At 44.0% G+C, this 19,888-nt stretch overlaps 1 protein-coding gene across 2 annotated transcripts in view; it reads left to right on the top strand.

Moving 5' to 3' along the window:
- PGM5 (phosphoglucomutase 5) overlaps window positions 1–19,888 on the top strand; it is a 118,816-nt gene that overhangs the window by 12,125 nt on the left and 86,803 nt on the right. The window contains exons 1-6 of one of the 2 annotated variants that reach the window (XM_083702043.1): window positions 2,647–2,856; window positions 7,804–7,966; window positions 8,950–9,096; window positions 10,136–10,261; window positions 11,710–11,900; window positions 14,387–14,541. In XM_083702043.1, the coding sequence (XP_083558169.1) occupies window positions 2,752–2,856; window positions 7,804–7,966; window positions 8,950–9,096; window positions 10,136–10,261; window positions 11,710–11,900; window positions 14,387–14,541 (887 nt within the window). In that variant the 5' untranslated portion in view covers window positions 2,647–2,751. Of the gene's footprint in view, window positions 1–2,646; window positions 2,857–7,803; window positions 7,967–8,949; window positions 9,097–10,135; window positions 10,262–11,709; window positions 11,901–14,386; window positions 14,542–19,888 lie in introns of those variants that run through there. The other variant, XM_083702042.1, reaches the window with a different exon arrangement.

Below are 19,888 nucleotides of genomic sequence, written 5' to 3' on the forward strand. Positions count from 1 at the left end.
GGTCCCCCCCCCCCCGTGGCAGTGCTCTACGCAGTGGGCCGACCCAAAGGTGACTGTCCGCTGGTGCCACCCTACTACTGGGTCATGCAGTGCTAGCCAACTCATTCCCAGTATGATAGGTGGTCCTGCTAATGTGGCTACGTGAAAGGCAATTGTCTCTGTGTGTCTGGAGACCGTCATTTTCATGGGCGGGGTCTGGTGGGTAACTCCCCCCCCCAAGAGTTCTCTCCCATCAATAGTTGTTACTTGCAAGGGATGTTCTAGAGGCACTACATGGAGCTGGTGTTCCAGCGCAAAATCCTTGCTAAAGAAGTTGCAAGAGTTGCCTGAATCCAGCAGCGCCTTCACCTTGATTGGGTGTCCGTTGGGGAGTTCTAGCACCACCTCTATGGCTATGGCTGCTCGGGGAGGGTCTGGTTTGGGCACTTCTACTGGTTGCTCGCCTGGCTGCTGTGCCTGCTTTCCTGCAGCCAAGCATTGCCGTTTCCCTGCTCCTTATCTCTTTCCTCCTCACTCCCAACTGCCCCCACCATTCCTTGCCACGCCTTTTTCTGAGGGCAGACTCTGGCAAAATGTCCCGGCTGCTGGCAGAGGAAACACTTCTTATTCGCTTTCCCCTCCTTCTTACGAACCTCGCTGGAGTTTGAAACCCCCGCGCGCGCGCGCTCCTCCAATCTCCATTGGTTCCGCAGGCGGCTCAGTTGGTGCCGGCACGTCTGGAATGCGGTTGTCATACCAACGCTCTGCTCTCCCTTCCCGCCTTTCCAGAGCGCGCGTCTCTTGCCTTACTCCCGCAACCCCAGAGTCGGTCACGACTGCACCTAATGGTCAGGGGTCCCTTTACCTTTTTAAGTCTAGAATGACGTTGGTGTCTCTGTGTCCCAGCCTTCTATGCTACAACTGCAGCTTCGCCTCATCCTTCTGGCTTGAATGGGCCACCTTTGCGGATCTCTCTGAAAGATCAGCCTCATATACATCATTTATTAGTTTAGCTTGAACAAACACTTTACCATTCTTTGTAACCTTGCATTGTCCATTTCCAAACGTTATCTGGAAACCCTTTTTGGACACACTAATCAGATTGCAGCTGAGCTGTAGAGCATACAGGACTCTTTCCACTGTAGTATGTAAAATTTGATTGTCTATATTAAATTTCAAATTCACAGCAGCCCCTCTCGCTAGGACAATATTTCCATCTGCAATCTCAATTTCTGATCCTACCGCATCATTTATCTCATGCGAGCTGGCACCATGATCCAGAATCCACTTACTGCTTTTATTTTTACAATTCTGGACAGCTAAATTCCTTTCCTGTAGCAGCCAGTTCCCTCTTCTTTTCCCCTTTTGACTGAAAAGGGAGGGGTATCTTTGTTTTGGGTGGCCTTCCTTCTTGCAATTGAAGCAAACTACTATTTTCTGTGTGTCTTTGGGCCTTGCAAACTGCCTAGACGCATAATTGCTGTCTTTACCCTTACATTTCTTTCTGGAGACTCAGCTCTCCCTCTGCACCCTTCCTCAAATAAATGGTCAGGACCCTTCTTTGTGGTCCATTATACCAACAAATGCATCAAATCTTGGTCCTAGGGATGATAACAGAAATGATGTCTTCATTTCCTCATCAAATGGTTTAGGAGTAAGCTGAATATTTTGAATAATTTCAGTAAACTGTTCATATGCTGTGTGAATTCATCTTTAGAATTCATTCTGAGTCTAATACTCATGTATTAACATTCTGTAGGAGCTCTTCATGGTGTCTCCAAACATGCGCTCTATATCACTTAAAATTTGAGATGTACTATCTTCAAAATTTATCATTGAGAGGTGTTAATCGTGAAGCCCATTCAAATGATGAATCTGGCTTTACTGTTCTTTTCTTCCCAAGCTCATATCTTGATCTAAATCACCCTCATCTGTGGTTGTAGGCCAGGGGCTTTTTATAGCTTCCAGGACTCCTTTTGTATCTAGGAGTGCTATTAAGCGTTGCTTCCAGTTCACAAAATTATATTCATTTAGCACAGGCAGGCCTCGGCCTAGATCACTATCAACTAGCCATCACACTAGCCATCTCAAAATTATAAAAAAGATCTTCACTGCCTTAGGTAACTGTAACCTCTGAGGGAAGGGAGGGGTTGCTTAATCCCCACTGGATAACCAGGAAGTAAAAAAAAAATTATGCAACTCTGGGCCCATAACCCATGGTGGGAAGTTTTACTTTAGCAGAGTTAAACAATCCCCATTATAAGTTTATGCAGCGATCAGCTTGTTACTGACTCATCTGAGTTCTACTAATAAAGATGCCTTCCTGGATAAAAATCCCTTTGAATCCCTCTTAAAGAATGCACACACAAATCTGATTCATGTTAATATAAAACTAGTTTACTCTCAGATTCATGTAGGTTTACAGAGCTGTACCTGAAGGCAGGCTTAGGTCACATAACATGCTAATAAACTATACCAGAGGGAAGTTGGTCCTGACGTGACTGCAGCTGAGCAGTTATCTTTCAAAACTACCAGCAACCAACAAACTGGTTGTCACAGCAACCAGTTAGAACATGGAGGCCATTAGTCCTCTGTCAGAATGTTGCACTTGACTGTAGCTTTAAATCCCACAATATCTTGATATATCACAATGTCTGAAATAAGGGTGAACTATGTAGAGGTGAATGGGGTCAACTGTTACCTAGGCAGAGAGAGGTGGAGAGGAAGAAGCTGCCAAACCTCGTGTTGATTCGTGGACAGGGTGGAGTGGAGATGGAAAGCAGAAGAGTGAGGCGCTGGAGGGGGAACCTGCACCCCAACATCCAGATTCTCAACACAGGGCAACACAGACAAACGCATGCGCATATACACAGAAGGGTAACAGGAATCGGGAGAAGCATTGACTGGCTTCATGGATTTTCCTACCGCAGTTCTGAGGGTGCAGGAGGAGGAATGCCTCCCTGGCCAGCAGCATCCTAGTGCATTTGCTTCCCACTTGGTTGTCTCCTCTCAGCCCCTCATGATGTGGTTTGACCTGGAGCCTCGTGGTTTGAGAGGGTGGGAGTGGAAGGGGGGGTGTCAAGCTGCCATCTTCAGTCCAGGTAGGGAGGAGAGGCAGCGGCAGGGGTGGGGGAGCAGCTCTGAGGTGCAGATGCACATCCGCTGAGGCTGCTGCTTCCTTCCTCCTTGGGAAATTGGGTGCCCTCCCTCAGTGCGAGGAGAAGGGATTGTGGAGCTGGGGAAGAAGGCGAGTGAGCAAAACGAAGAGATGGTGGTGCGCTGCTTGTCATCCCCTTTTCCAAGCTTGGGTATGTGCAGTTTGGAAGAGGGAAGTCCCCTTCCCTCTACAGATTTTAATCCCAGCAGCAGTGACTCTCCCCTTCCTGCCTAGAAAAGTCTCAGTTCAGCTGAGCCACCCCCCGGGAAGCTGTCAGTCCCCAATCCTTTTGTTAAAATTTCCCTCAAATTCTATTCAGATTCACCTGACAAGGTATTGCGAGGTCAAAACAGGTCATAATGTGGATTCAAAACCAGTTTTGGACGATATATTGATGTATTTCCCAGCCCTAGTGGCTGGTTGAAACTGCTGAGGAGGATATCATGGAGAGTCTGGGACTGGGGAAGAGAGAAGGATGACAGTCCTTCTCTCCTGCCCCCGCCTGTATTCAGCTCCTGCAGTTGGAATAGCAGGACTCCCATTCCCCCTCTTTCCTCCCAGGGAAAGGAGTGCAGCACTGGGATCTGGGGGAGTGAGTGTCAGCAACCCCTAGGAGCAGAGGAAGCAGAGTCAGAATCGGAGGGCACAGCCTGTTCACCCAGGACCTTGTGATGCTCCCATTGTAGGGAACATCCTCCTCCTCATCCTCATCATCACTTTTAATTTGTATACTGCCTTTCTATCTTACAATACTCAAGGCGGTTTACAAGCTGAAGAAACAAAGAATGTACACCTTATAACAATCTAATGCAACACAAAAATGTGATAATAAAACAGACACATCCTGCCCAAATTCAGTGCCTTGCCCCATCTTTAAAAGCATATGGGGGTGCATACCAACCTATTGGAACAACTCAGTTGCTCCATGCAATTCTGAACTCCTTACCCTGTTCTTGGACTTCTTAAACAGGGCAACTGCTTCTAACCTGGCTGGCCCCACCTTTTCTGTCATCAAACCAGAACTTAGTAGCTGCTGGGACTTATACCTGTTGCTGAACCTGCCTCCCTTTTTTGCCTTCAGTAATCTCCCCCAACAAATGGTTTACATTTAAGACTTTCTTTTTTAATCCTCTTCCACTGAGTTTACACATAACCTTAGATAAATGAATAGTTCAAGGGACTCTGAAGTTATTTCTATATTAAGCAAAAACAATGGGTAAATAAAGCTTTGAAATTATAGCTTTCTTAGTTGGTTTCTGCTTAACACCATTTTTTGTTGTTGTAAGAATGGGTTGAACAGCCACAATTCACACTATGTTTGGCAAATGCAACCTACCAGGCCAAAGTGTTCTGAAGTGCACTGTACTCTGGCCTTTATTTTTAACACAGAAATCTGACTCGGTGAAAGCTGCAGGTCCCAGCAATAAGTCATCTCTTTAATCAAGCTGAAAGGCCACCGTGAAAGGCAATTGCTGTCTGTTCTCTCTCATGCCAACTGAAGATCTAAGCATACAGTTTCAGATTCTTGCGTCTTCATGGAGACTCCCAGATTTCCATTCATTGCTACCTGTATACTTCCATGTACAGTGGTACCTCGGGTTACATACGCTTCAGGTTACGAACTTTGCTTCAGCATAAGAACAGAAATCGGGCTCTGGCAGCGCGGCGGCGGCAGGAGGCCCCATTATATAAGTGGTGCTTCATGTTAAGAACAGTTTCAGGTTCTGAATGGACCTCTGGAACAAATTAAGTACTTAACCCGAGTTACCACTGTAGTTGAAAAGTTAATGGGGCCTAACCAGGACTCTTGGATTGCCAATCTAGCCATACAGAGTTTGGCTGCGCAGTTTTTTGTGCATACCACATGGGATAAGTTCTTTCTCATTAACTTTAGAGTTGTTATGTCATTGACCAGGATAGCTGACAGCAGATTTTTCTTAATAATGTCAGGCTCTTAGCTGAATATCTGTACTTTAGAGCGCTACATAAACTAATAAATGGCTGTACTAAGAAAGGATGTAAATTAGTGTTGCAGTTTAATTTACTGGTACATTTTTGTAATGATAGTTTGATTTTAGTAGCATTTCTTCTTAAAAAAACTATTTGAGATTGGAAGACCACTCGATGACACAAAATTTCTGGCCAGTTCTAGTCTTACTGCAAAATTAGTAGCTTTGGGTGGCCCAGATAAGCACTACAATGTGGACGCAAACCTCATACATATCAACTCTTTTTGCACATCTCCCTTACTGAATCAGTTGCTCGCATCTGTTTGTCTCAAAAGACAATGGAATGAAGTCAAAGCACAGGAGAATCACAGTGCCTGCTGTGGCTGCAGAGGCTAGTAACTTGTGACTGCTGTCCCCTGCGTTCTTTTTGCTGTATTAGCAGCACTGAAGTGACCTCCCTGGAGTGCAAGCCTGGGCAGTGTTATGGAGGTCCTGGACTGGCCAGACAACAAGACCCCTCTCTCAGCCTCACTGATAGGGTTCAAAGGAAAGCTTAGCTGCAGGAGTTGTTGGAAGGAGGTGTATGAGACACCATCTACCTGTCTTGGGGACTTGGATTTGTGTAGGGTTGACTCCTGAGCCCTTTCTTCTCCCAAAGATGTCTTGTAAGGCAGCAGGTACAGGTTCTTCCTCAGGGTTTACTCCCATAGCCTTTCCCATGAATAAGTATAGCCGCAAGGCAGCAGAGGTTAGAGCCTCTATTTGTCTTGTTCCTCAATCCGACAAAGCCTGTCTTCACATGGAGGGGAAGTCCCTACTCACCAAAGGGTTTGAGACCCAGTCGAAGTCATTTCCTGCGTTGTGGCTGCTGTCATGGCATGCTTTAAACCATGTTATGGTGTTATGGCTGAGTAGGGATTTGGACTCTGGCTTCCTGTAAGATATGAAAAATGGTCCATCAAGACTTTGAGTCTTCTGGATCCTTAATAAAATGACCTTGGACAAGTTGGTGAATTAGGAAAGCTTTATTATGCTTGCAAGCGGGTGACCTGGTTACACAAAGTGTCAGAGGAGGCACACAGAATCAGGAAATTATACAAGTATTTAAAGTCTCGAAGTTCATTCTCCCCCTCCCTTACAGAAAAGGCATGGAAGGTCCCCAGCGTATCTTGTTTGTTTAATTAGCATAATAACATTCCATTTCCCTTACTAATCATTGTACAAATATGGTCACACGCCCCCCCAGATAACTTTATTGACATATCAGCAGAATATTTTTATTGCAGACCACAAGCTACCCTAATTTCTATGCTCCTATCCATTGTATGTTAAGTTCAAGCCACTTCCTTACTTGATGAAGACAAGTGTTTAACCAACAGGCAATAGCACTGTATGTTTGTTTAACCAACAGGCATAGATGCGTGCATAGATACGTGTTCATGTTCCAACCGTGTAGCTACATCATGTGTACTTGCAAAGTTCTTGTAAAGTTCACTTTGTGGTTAGGCATCTGTTCTTTTGAAGTAAATAAAGCATCAATAATTGCTAATGCTAAGGTAAAGAATTGCTTTTAGGTTAAAAAAGGTAAAGGTACCCCTGCCCGTACGGGCCAGTCTTGACAGACTCTGGGGTTGTGCGCCCATCTCACTTAAGAGGCCAGGGGCCAGCGCTGTCCGGAGACACTTCCGGGTCACGTGGCCAGCGTGACATCGCTGCTCTGGCGAGCCAGAGCCGCACACGGAAACGCCGTTTACCTTCCCGCTGGTAAGCGGTCCCTATTTATCTACTTGCACCCGGAGGTGCTTTCGAACTGCTAGGTTGGCAGGCGCTGGGACCGAGCAGCGGGAGCGCACCCCGCCGCAGGGATTTGAACCTCCGACCTTTCGATCGGCAAGTCCTAGGCGCTGAGGCTTTAACCCACAGCGCCACCTGCGTCCCTGCTTTTAGGTTAGAAGCATTTTATTAAAAAATGGCCAAGCTATAGTTTACTGAAATGAGTACACTCAAATAAATGTTTGAATAAGTTGAATAAAAACATCTTATTCTAAAAGCAATGAAGAGGCACCAATTATCTCTGACACTTCCCAGACACTTCCCTGGCTCTTGCATCACGTCATTCTAGACAATGCTAGGTTGCAATAAGATATGCAATACCATATCTTTTAATCTTATAATTTAGGACATGATTCTCAATCTGCACATTTTCTGATTTCAATTTTGTAAAAATGTTCATACAATTATATCTACTATATAATTATATAATATATCTACAAAAGTTATAATCTGCAGAATTATCTCCTCACTGAAGTTATGTCTCACCCCAACATTATATTCTTTTAGATTCCAGGGTTTTAAAAAATACATTTTTTGTTGCAGAAATCATTTTTATGATTATGTTAATTAAGTAACATGAGAATCATTTTAATATTGCTGTTCATTAAGTCTTATGACAGAGGTCAATGACAAAGCGCATAGAAGCCCATTATGCCCCTTTTCCTGCCACTTGTTGCTCGTATTACTTTATTTTTGTTAGCTGCCCTGTGACCATTTTTGGTGAAGGGTAATACAGAATCTTTTAATTAATAAATAATTCGCATACTGAACTTATAGATGGCACTGTTTCTTCATAATGTTTGTTTGGTATCATTGAGCATCACTCAGTAACTCAGCCCCATGCCAACAAAATGTGATATTGTTCTTTTTATCTGGCTTGTCTAGATTGGAAGATTGGTTATTGGTCAGAATGGCATCTTATCCACCCCTGCTGTTTCTTGCGTTATCAGAAAGATCAAAGCAGCCGGTGGGATTATTCTGACTGCTAGTCACTGCCCCGGAGGACCTGGAGGAGAATTTGGAGTTAAGTTTAATGTTGCCAATGGAGGTATGTAATTTTAAGATTTATGTTATCAATTGTTTTGAAGAAAGCAGATTGAAAATAGACTTTTATACTTGTCTAAAAATTCAAAAATACTGTTTCTATATTTTTCTAAGCAGTCTAAGATTTTAATAGATTCAGTTATTTTAGTGGGTTGTATCCTAGAGAAACCAACAGGTGCTCAGTGATCAAATGTCCTGGAAGCTTTGCCAACTTCTTTTTAGATATTTTATACATGCCATTATTATTGTCTTTTGCACAATCTGGTGTCGTTTGAAATCTACTAGTATGAAGTCTCATTTTTATATACACGGAAGTCCTTTGGATGGTCACCCTACTTGGTCATGTAGGGTTTTGTGCAAGCCCATAGAAAATTGTATGACATTTATTTATCAAACATATACCCTTCTTTTTCTGGCAGTTCAGTTTCATGTAGTCCTGAATATGAGGGCATATACTCATTTGCATCAATAGAAACATCCATTTCGTTCCGTAGGGCTCAAATCGATTTTGCTATGCCAGCAGATATATGCATGCGTGTCAGTTTAGTGTATGAGAGGCTTTGTTCATGTAGCTTTATTTCACTGAATTGGGTTATTAGTTTTGGGGTCAAAGCTTCTTTGAATGCACTTGTATTTTCTTCTTTTTAGTTCCATGTAGTAGACTAGGAAAATTAACTATTATTCACCAAATTCAAAGGGCTTAATTACATTTCTTAGGAGATCAAAGGCCAGAGACTTAGGCTGTTGACCCATTAGAATTCAAGACAAGGATAAAAGGAAGCATTCTGTAGGCTACAAACATCTACAATATAACTTTCATGTACTGCTGATATGTGTGACACTATTTTAAGCTTGCATTGTTTCTCAGTTTAACACTATACCAATTCAATACTCTGATCCTGAGCATATTTTACTCCAGCAGTTTTTCTGTAGTTCAAACTACCTATACTGTACCGACTTTATAAATGTATGCATTTATAATTTCAGGACCAGCTCCTGATGTTGTTTCTGACAAAATCTACCAGATCAGCAAAACCCTTGAAGAATATGCCATTTGTTCGGACCTGAGAATTGACTTATCTCGGCTAGGAAGACAAGAATTTGATTTGGAGAACAAATTCAAGCCTTTCCGTGGTATTGTATTCTTTGTCATAGCTTTCGTCTCCATGTTGTCATGTGAATATAATGTCTCCCAGCTGCTCAGCTCTTACAATGAAGTTAGATTGTCCATTCCAATCTTTAGGAGGGCTTTTCCCCTATGATCATTTGAGGGTTTCAGGAAATCTTTGATATACCTTATTATGCCATTTTGGAGTCAATGTTTCACAGGCTATGATTGACATCCAGCCCAGCCCTGTAACTCACTGTATTTACTTTAATTGTATTCTTATTTCATGTTAGCTTCTAGAACTTTATTTCTCTGGGCATATTCATTTTTAGCTTCTACTTGCTGAGCTTTAAACTTTAGCTTTACATTCTGATTCCTTCATTACATTCTACTCAGTTTTGATTATGGTAGGTTTTGTTTTTATTACTTTAGGTTTCTAAATCAATTGTTTGTTTGCTTTTAAAACAACTTCTATTTTTATTTGTTGTTGCTGTTATTATTTTGTTCTATTTTAAATAGTGGGCAACATTTTTGAAAAGGGAGCATGGACATTTCTAACAGATATAAATACGATCCAGCCAGAACTAAGCACCAAATCCAATTTAATATGATGGGAAAGACATGAACATGTGCTTAACTTCACTATGGAAATCAACAGGACAGCAGTAATAAATGTTGGCTGGCTTGTGATGCTTATAAATAAATGATTTTTTGCTGGAACATGGGTGTCACTTCATCTCTAATTTCATCCTAGACAATACAACTGCCCAATTTACCCTTGCCTGTGGTCCTATCTCTTGGGTATCCTCCTTGATTATGGCACCTTGCTTAGCCTTCACTTCGCAAATAGGATTTTTGCTTACTCCTACAATATCTAGAATATTGACAATAGGAGGCATCTGACATCACCCCACAATAACAGGAGTATTTTTGTGGGCACTTGGCTGCTGTATTTGCTTGAGGCATTGCAGAGGGAATGGCCCCAAAGTTTCTGTGCCATCTATTTTCAGTTGCTGAAAGACAACATACACTAACTAGATATTTCTTGGACCTTTATTTGCACAGTTGAAATAATAGATTCAGTGGAAGTCTACCTCAATCTTCTACGGACTGTCTTTGACTTCAGTGCCATCAGAGGGTTGCTAACAGGGCCAAATCAACTTAAGATCAGAATTGATGCCATGAATGGAGGTAAGGAGGCCCATTTTTAAACATGTAAAACGCTAATATAATGAAAATAAAATGTTGTTTCAAACATGAGCATGATAGCTAGGTAGTTGCTATGCAGTAATAATTTATACAGCAATCCTAAACAATGCTCACTAAATAAACACATTAAACACATTGGGTGGTATTCAACTAATGTTTACTCTGATTAGATCTATTTAAATTAATGGGCCTAACTCATGTTCTTTCATGATACATGGGTCTACTCTGAGTAAAACTGAGTTGAATACCACCCATTGGGACTTACTTCTGAGAAAACAAACAGGATTGCATTGTTAATGTTACAACTACAGTGCTCAAAATGTTTCGAATATATTATCCAAGTAATCTTTACAACAGGGATTGTCAACCTGGTCGCTACTGCCCACTAGTGGGTGTTTCAGGATTCTAGGTGGGCAGTAGAAAGTTCTACAGCACAAACTGAATCCTCCTTCCATCGAGCGCTGGTGGGTGGTAAGGAAATTTTACCATCAAGAAAGATGCATTAGTGGGAGGCAGATATAAAAAGGTTGACTACCCCTTCCTTACAACATAGCTCAGTATTCTTATCCCCGTGGTTGGGGTGAAGACGGAGACTGAGAAATCTCCTATGTCAGAGACAAGTCTGAGTGAAAGGAACTTTATGTAAAGATAGGATATTTCTTCAGATGAAAATTTAAGATTGAATTGAGTTGGCCCTGATAAAGAACAGTCATAGGAAGGGACAGGTCATATTGTATTAATAAACTCCATAGCTTTGCCCTGGGTATAAAAATGGAATGAGACAATGTCTTTTTTGTCTCGTTCCACAAAACTCTAATGTTATGGAATAAGGGTAGTTCTTAAAACAGAGAGTTTCCGGGAACCCCAGGTTCATGTGTGAAATATCGCCTTCAATAACTGCAGATTCAGACACTCTGGTGAAGTTTTCTTACTTGACTATGCCAGCTATGGAAGCTACATAATTGCTGGCCTGGTCATCCAGTGTCAAAGCTTTCTCATATGACTGTAATGTACAGGCACTTTTAAACACGTACTTTTCCACAAACACTCTATTAAGACTGTATCATGTGATTTTCTGCTCGTTTTGCTTTGGCGTTTGTTTATCTGAATAGAGATAAATGGCTTCTTATGAAGAAGGGATTTGAATGCTATCAAAAGGGTTATTTAGTAGAATTGTTAGACAAGTTGAGCACAACTGGATTCCTGTGCTTTGTGATATTCCAGTGCTCCCTTTCAGATTGAGAATATTTCTCATTCAACAGGAAACTGTCCTCTTTTTTTCTGAAGCCTCTGTCATAACTTGTAGTGAAGTTTATGATGTCCTGTTTAATATAAATTTATCCCATTTCTGTTTGGTCAAAATGGTGGGTGTTCTATCTGGACATTAATTAAAAGATGGTCCCTAAATTGGAAAACAATTCTTTTTGTAGTGATGGGTCCCTATGTCCGGAGAATCCTGTGTGATGAATTAGGAGCTCCTGCTAATTCTGCAGTTGACTGTGTTCCTTTGGAGGATTTTGGTGGCCAGTATCCTGACCCGAACCTGACACACGCCACTTCTTTGTTGGAGGCAATGAAAGGAGGAGAGTATGGCTTTGGAGCTGCTTTTGATGCTGATGGAGTAGGTATTTGTGTAAGATCAGATTTGGTAGTTTAAGAGTTGTCTTTATTTGTTCAACTTTGACATTCACAGAGGGACTTTCAAATAAATGTCTATTTAAAAATGTGGGAGAAACTGAAGATCTAGCTACCAGCTATGCCCTTGAAAATTCCTCTGCTGTTTATGAGCAGCTCAGTTTTTCAAAGATTACTCAGTGTTGAATCAATTCAACTTTAATTGCTTACAGAAAGGTCACAAGGTCACAAGTGAAAACTATCAACCAGCTCTCATGCTGCTGGAAATGAAAAATAATATTTCATATTGGCCTAAATATAACCTGCACGTTTCCCCCCAAATTCTGACCGTGAAAAGTTAAAGTGTGGCTTATATTCGCGACCTTACACTACCAGCAAAGCGGCATGACTCCCCCACCCAGAAGCAGCCGAGGTATTGTTTCCCCCCACCCCATGAATTTTAAAGTTGTGGCTTATTTGTGGGTGCGGCTTATATTTGGGCCAATATGGTACATAGATGTTAAATTCAGTGAGGCTTACAGTTTTGAACATGTACTGCAACCACTAAGTCTTTTTTTTAATGGAGGAACTAAATAAATGCAAGCTTGTACAAATATTACTTTAAAGCAGAAAGATACTTTGGAGGCAAAGAGTATTTCGAAATGCTACTTTGGGGGCACACTTTCATCTCTTTGAAGGGCACAGTTCTATTCACTCTAGGTTGCATCTCCATTTCAGTGAAACTGGAATGGCTTCTTCAATCCAATTATTGCTCCCACTCTCCTCATCTAGCTTCTGATCCTTTCCCTTCTGGGTTGATCTGCCTGGAAAAACTTCCTGCTTGGTGGATGGAAGATTCCCAAGGCATGATCTGATAGGCAAGATGTGCCGGGAGTTCTCCCCTTTCACTACATGGTTCAAGCAGGTATAAAGGAAACAGTTGATAGCCCCACTCTTGAGTAGCAAGTTTGAGTAAGGGTCTAATTTCAAAATCTATCTCACAGATAAAGACCGTTTACTGTTTCCAAGCAGTGGTAGTTGCAGCCCAGCACAGCTCCTGGAGAGCTGAGGGTGGTGTTGGTGGTGGTGATAAAAAGACTTGCTTGTGCAGCAGGTTGACATCTCGGTTGGCCTCAGCGAGCCACAGGGGCTGACGGAATTGCCTTCAAAATTCAGACAGACCAATCCAGGCCCTGGTGGGTGGGGCAGTGCTTTGACGACAGACCTGGCAGAGCCAGTCTTTGGTCACTCACGCCACTGGGGCATAAAAGCCGGCTGCATTACAAGCAGGCAGAGCAGTCTGGAATGGACACCCCACCTGCCCACCTTATATGTTGTGGCTCTGCCTGGAGGTAAGAGGGCAGCACACATGTCTGGCCTTGCTGTAGAATTACTTGGTTGCCATCTTTGGGGCCAGGGAGGAATTTGCCTGCAGACAAATTGGGCCTGTCTGGAGGATTTCCCTTCCTCATAGCAACTGTCACAACATTGGTGGAAAAAGGCGTTGGTTTTGATCCTTACTCAAAAGCTAGGAGGTGGGTTGGTGCCCCACCCCCAGATTCAGGATTAAAATTCAGGGTACCCCAGTAAAGAAGTCCGGGGTAGAGTTTCTGTCTGAAAGCCCAGACAGGGCTAGTGGGCAGTAGAAGATTTCAAATGGTGACCTGGCAGGATTTGATTTGTGTCAAGGGGGGAGGCTTAACTCCAGGATTGACCCTGACGGAATTATCAGCCAACAGTTGTGTTGGCTGATTCAGGATACATATCCAATGCCTATGCCAAAACCAACTTACACCTGTAATCAGTAATGTGGTTGCCTTTTGATCCCAAGCTGGTGTCAGCCATTTTCTGCTTCTACACTTCCAAACCCCTCCCCTCAGTGACTCCTGGCCCACTGTGCTTGGGTCTGCAAAATGTTGCTAATGAAATATATTTCTTTCCTGATTTTCTAGTGTAGAATGGTAGTGTCCTTTTATCTTAATCAAGCTCCCTGTGAGCCAATAAATAGACCATGATCCCTCCAGAAAAGATTTGTTTTAAGGTGAGAAAGAGACAGTATAATGTTATGAAATATAAAATTTATTATAAATTATGTTTCCCCTGATTTAAAATGTTCCCCAAATGTATTCAAACAAGTTAGAATTTCCCCTGAGTTTTGGAAACAACAACAACTTATTATTTATACTCCGCCCATCTGGCTTGGTTTCCCCAGCCACTCTGGGCAGCTCCCAACCAAATATTAAAAACACAATACAGTCTAGTCAAGCCTAATCAATAGAAATATTATTTTTTAATGGGAAGCATATACGTACATGTATCTCAGTGCTATGAGACTGGAGCCAAGGAAGAGTTATGAGCCACCCTTTTGCTGGATTGTGTGTGAGGGAATGTAGAAAGACCCCCAGCTTGAAGATGACCAATTTTACAGTTGTGGATGAACCTCTCTACTTATTTTTTCTGCCCTATCCCTAATACGCTTTCTTTCTCTTCCAGGACCGCTATATGATCCTAGGCCAAAATGGTTTTTTTGTGAATCCTTCAGATTCATTGGCCATCATTGCTGCCAATCTCTCCTGCATTCCCTATTTCCGCCAGATGCCCGTGCATGGGTTTGGTAGGAGTATGCCTACTAGCACAGCACTCGACAGGTAAGGCAATAATATTCACTAGTGTGACTGATTCCTCAGAGACTTCAGCATCGTTCACCAGAATGCCAGTAACATCAAAAGCAGCTAATTAGTGATACAGCTTTCAGTATAGACAGCAAAATATTCAAATAGGATCCCAAACAAGGATTGATGTACCCCCTTAATAAAAACCTGAAATTGTTGGTTCATTTTAAGAAGTATTGTGATTTGGATTTTTTTATTTTATTTGGCAAATATATGTAAAAGGAAGAATATATATATATTTTTTTAAAATGTGATCTGCTGTGACTGTTTTCTACCTGTGGTTTTATGGGCAGGACAAGTTAATCTTGATCAAAACAGTTGGCCAGCATCTCTCAGGTGAACTGGGCTAAGTATCTAAAAATCGTTACAACCTTCCTTTTTGCAGCTCCTTTTACCCAGAACAAGTCTATTTGCTGAAAATTGTTTTTGATTCATATGAATCTATAGACATGTACACTAACCTCAGCAATGTAGTGGGAATGATGTGCAGATCAGCTCTATTGCAATATTTGAGCTATTTCCTTCTTCTGAACAGTAGTCTAATCAACATTTCCCCCATGGTATTCAGAGGGCCTCATTTTTTTTAAAAAAGTGAAAACTCAAAGCAAAAGCCTAGGTCTTGTCCTTCTGAAAAAGTTTTTGAGACGATATGAAAAGGAACTTGGAAAAGAAGAAGAAAGACCTGGAGGAAGAGAGATAAGCATGGAGGAGAAGAGAGGAAGAAAGGGAAGAGAGGCTGAGGGGATGGAGAGGAGAGGGAGAGAGGCGGAGGAAGGGGAGGAAGAGGAAGACGAAGAAATCACTGGAAATAGAAGTACTAGAATATAAATAAGGAAAATAGGGTAAAGTGAACACTAGTTAAATATAGCAATGACTCTTATGTTTTTGTCCTGGAATGTGAATGGTTTGAATGAAAAGTCTAAGAGAAATAAAATTGAGAAGGTTTTAAAGAAAAAGAAGATTGATGTGATTTGTTGCCAAGAAACACATGTAGCCAAAAAACACAAACATATTTTAATAAATAAAAAGTTGGGAACAGAGTTCATTAATTCAGATACTAAAAAAAAGAGGGGTAGTGATTTATGTGAAGGAGAAATTGGAACCTAAATTAATATGTAAGGATGAGGAAGGAAGAATTCTAGGAGTACAAATTAATCATCAGGGAGAAAAACTCAATGTGGTGACGGTCTATGCGCCAAATACAAATAAAATGGATTTTTTAAAGAAATTGGAACAAATATTATTAGATCTAGAGAATAATAAATTGGTTTGCCAATACCAGAATTAGATAGAAGTGCGAAAAGGAAGAATTTGAACCAAGGGAAACTACCAAGATCGTTTAATGACCTTGAGGAAAACTTAGATTTAATAGACATATGGAGACATAATAATAATAATAATAATAATAATAATAATAATAATAATAATAATAATAATAAAAAATTTATTATTTATACCCCGCCCATCTGGCTGAGTTTCCCCAGCCACTCTGGGCGGCTCCCAATCAGTGTTAAAAACAGTACAGCATTACATATTAAAAACTTCCCTGAACAGGGCTGCCTTAAGATGTCTTCTGAATGTCAGGTAATTCTTTATCTCTTTGACATCTGATGGGAGGGCGTTCCACAGGGCGGGCGCCACTACCGAGAAGGCCCTCTGTCTGGTTCCCTGTAGCCTCACTTCTCGCAATGAGGGAACCGCCAGAAGGCCCTCGGCGCTGGATCTCAGTGTCCGGGCTAAGCGATGGGGGTGGAGACGCTCCTTCAGGTATACAGGACCGAGGCCGTTTAGGGCTTTAAAGGTCAGCACCAACACTTTGAATCGTGCTCGGAAACGTACTGGGAGCCAATGCAGATCTCTCAGAACCGGTGTTATGTGGTCCCGGCGGCCACTCCCAGTCACCAGTCTAGCTGCCGCATTCTGGATTAATTGCAGTTTCCGGGTCACCTTCAAAGGTAGCCCCACGTAGAGCGCGTTGCAGTAGTCCAAGCATGAGATAACTAGAGCATGCACCACTCTGGCGAGACAGTCCGCGGGGAGGTAGGGTCTTAGCCTGCGTACCAGGTGGAGCTGGTAGACAGCTGCCCTGGACACAGAGTTAACCTGCGCCTCCATGGACAGCTGTGAGTCCAAAATGACTCCCAGGCTGCGCACCTGGTCCTTCAGGGGCACAGTTACCCCATTCAGGACCAGGGAATCCTCCACACCTGCCCGCCTCCTATCCCCCAAAAACAGTGCTTCTGTCTTATCAGGATTCAACCTCAATCTGTTAGCCGCCATCCAACCTCCAACCGCCTCCAGGCACTCACACAGGACCTTCACCGCCTTCACTGGTTCTGATTTAAAGGAGAGGTAGAACTGGGTGTCATCTGCATACTGATGAACACCCAGTCCAAACCCCCTGATGATCTCTCCCAGCGGCTTCATATAGATATTAAAAAGCATGGGGGAGAGGACAGAACCCTGAGGCACCCCACAAGTGAGAGCCCAGGGGTCTGAACACTCACCCCCCACCACCACTTTCTGGACACGGCCCAGGAGGAAGGAGCGGAACCACTGTATGACAGCGCCCCCAGCTCCCAGCCCCTCTAGACGGTCCAGAAGGATGTTATGGTCGATGGTGTCAAAGGCCGCTGAGAGATCCAGCAGAACTAGGAAACAGCTCTCACCTTTGTCCCTAGCCCGCTGGAGATCATCAACCAGCGCGACCAAGGCAGTTTCAGTCCCATGGTGAGGCCTGAATCCCGATTGGAAGGGATCCAAATGGTCCGTTTCCTCCAAGTGTGCTTGGAGTTGTTCAGCAACCACCCGCTCAATCACCTTGCCCAAGAATGGCAGATTTGAGACTGGGCGATAGTTGGCCAAATTGGCTGGGTCTAAAGATGTTTTTTTAAGAAGCGGTTTAATGACCGCCTCTTTCAGCGGGTCTGGGAAGGCTCCCTCACAGAGGGAAGCATTCACCACCCTGCAGAGCCCATCGCCCAGCCCTTCCTGGCGCGCTTTTATCAGCCAGGATGGGCAAGGATCAAGGAGACAGGTGGTCAGTTTCACTCGTTCAAGCAGCCTGTCCACATCCTCGGAGGTAACAGATTGGAATTGATCCCATGTAACAGGACCAGACAGAACTCTAGCACTCTCCCGCCCTGGCCCTGCTCCCACGGTGGAGTCTACCTCCTTCTGAATCTGAGCGATTTTATCTGCAAAAAACTTTGCAAAAGCATTGCAGGAGATCTTGGGGTCCCTACCAGGCCCCGGTGGAACAGGTGGTTCCGATAGATTGCGAACCACCTGAAAAAGTCTCCTGCTGCTGTTTTCTGCAGATGCAATGGAGGCGGCGAAGAAGGCCCTCTTTGCCGTCGCCATTGCCACTTAGTAGGCTCGACGTTGAGCTCTAACCCGTGTCTGGTCTGATTCAGAATGAGTTTTCTGCCACCAGCGCTCTAGCCGTCTCAACGATTGTTTCATCACCCTCAGCTCCGGGGAAAACCACGGGGCTGTCCGGGCTCCATGCAATCGGAGAGGGCGCTTCGGAGCCAGACAGTCAATAGCCCTGGTTAACTCCGTATTCCAGCGGGCCACCAGGGAATCAGCTGAAAGGCCATCAACTTGGGATAAAGCATCCCCTACCACTCTCTGGAAGCCAATTGGATCCATTAAGTGACGGGGGCGGACCATCCGAATCGGTCCCACCTCCCTGCGGAGGGGAAGGGTTGCGGAGAAGTCCAGTTGCACCAGGAAGTGATCTGACCATGGCACTTCTTTTGTTTCGCTTTTAGTTAATTTCAGATCACCAACATCCATAGAGGTGAACACCAGGTCTAAGGCATGCCCATGGCTATGCGTTGGGCCAGACTTATTCAGGGACAGCCCCATGGAGGCCATGCTTTCCACGAAGTCCCGAGCGGCCCCTTGTAAGGTCGTGTCAGCATGGATGTTAAAATCCCCCGGGACAACCAAGCTAGGTGTCTCCAGGAGCATATCTGCCACGACCTGAAGCAGCTCGGGCAGGGAATCCTTGGTGCAGCGGGGAGGTCGGTACACCAGTAGGAATCCTGTACTGCCCCTATTGCCCAACTTCCAGAACATGCACTCAGAAAACTGGGTCTTCCCAATAGGATGCCTGGTGCAGACTAATGACTTCCTAAAAATCACTGCAACCCCCCCTCCCCACCCACATGACCTGGGTTGCTGTGCGTAAGAGAAACCTGGTGGGCAAGCAGCGGCAAGGACAGGCCCATCTGCTTCATCCAACCAGGTCTCTGTCACACATGCCAGGTCAAATCCTCCATCCACAATCAGGTCGTGGATGGCAGTGGTTTTATTCATCATTGACCTGGCATTGCACAGCAACACTTTCAGGTCATGTGGGTTTCCCTTGCTGATTACTGTATCCTTCGGTCAGGACCAGACCTGGAGGCAGGGATAGTCCTCAAACAATGACTAAACCTGCCTCCTCGGTAATGACATGGTCTGGTCTTAGCATAACTCCTCCTCCTGCCCGTGATCACTGAGATCGGGTGTCCCAATACATCCCCCCCTGTGGAACCTGCCCCACCCAATCTATTGGCTGAGGCCCACTCCCAGGCAGCCATGACCCTTCCCCTTAAAAGGCAAAGTACAAACTATATAATAATTTAACAGAATAATAATAATAATAAAACAGAACAGAACAGAACAAAGCAAGAAACAATAGCGCTGACTAAATGCTTATCCCACCCCAAGCAAAAATAAAATAATGAAATAATATAATATTATAAAAAACAACAACCACCATTTAAAGTGCTGCAAATTAAAAGCGATTAAAACATTTAAAACCATGTTGTCCATTGCTGCCGGTAGCTGCTCAGGCCTCTAAACTGTAGTGGTAGTGCAGGCCCTGCCCCCTAGGCCGGATGGAGTTGGCAGGAGAGGGAGTGGTCTTCCCAACACTCACGCAAGCAGCAGCAGCAGCCGTCTTATGCTGTGGCGGTGAGTGCAGGCCCCGCCCCCTAGGCCGGATGGAGTTGGCAGAAAGGGAGCGGTCTTCCCAACACTCACGCAAGCAGCAGCAGCAGCAGCTGTGTCCCGGAGGCCTCTCTCAGGCCTCTTATGCTGTGGCGGTGAGTGCAGGCCCCGCCCCCTAGGCCGGATGGAGTTGGCAGAAAGGGAGCGGTCCTCCCAACACTCACGCAAGCAGCAGCAGCTGTGTCCCCGAGGCCTCTCTCAGGCCTCTTATGCTGTGGCAGTGAGTGCAGGCCCCACACTCACTTTTCAGAGCCACATCAGAGTTGGAGTAGGCTGGATCAGATATGGATCTCAAGAGAATTAACAATAAAAGTAGTGA

This window comes from Podarcis gaigeae (assembly GCF_964106915.1).
Source record: "Podarcis gaigeae genome assembly, chromosome: 11".
NCBI lineage: Eukaryota > Metazoa > Chordata > Lepidosauria > Squamata > Lacertidae > Podarcis > Podarcis gaigeae.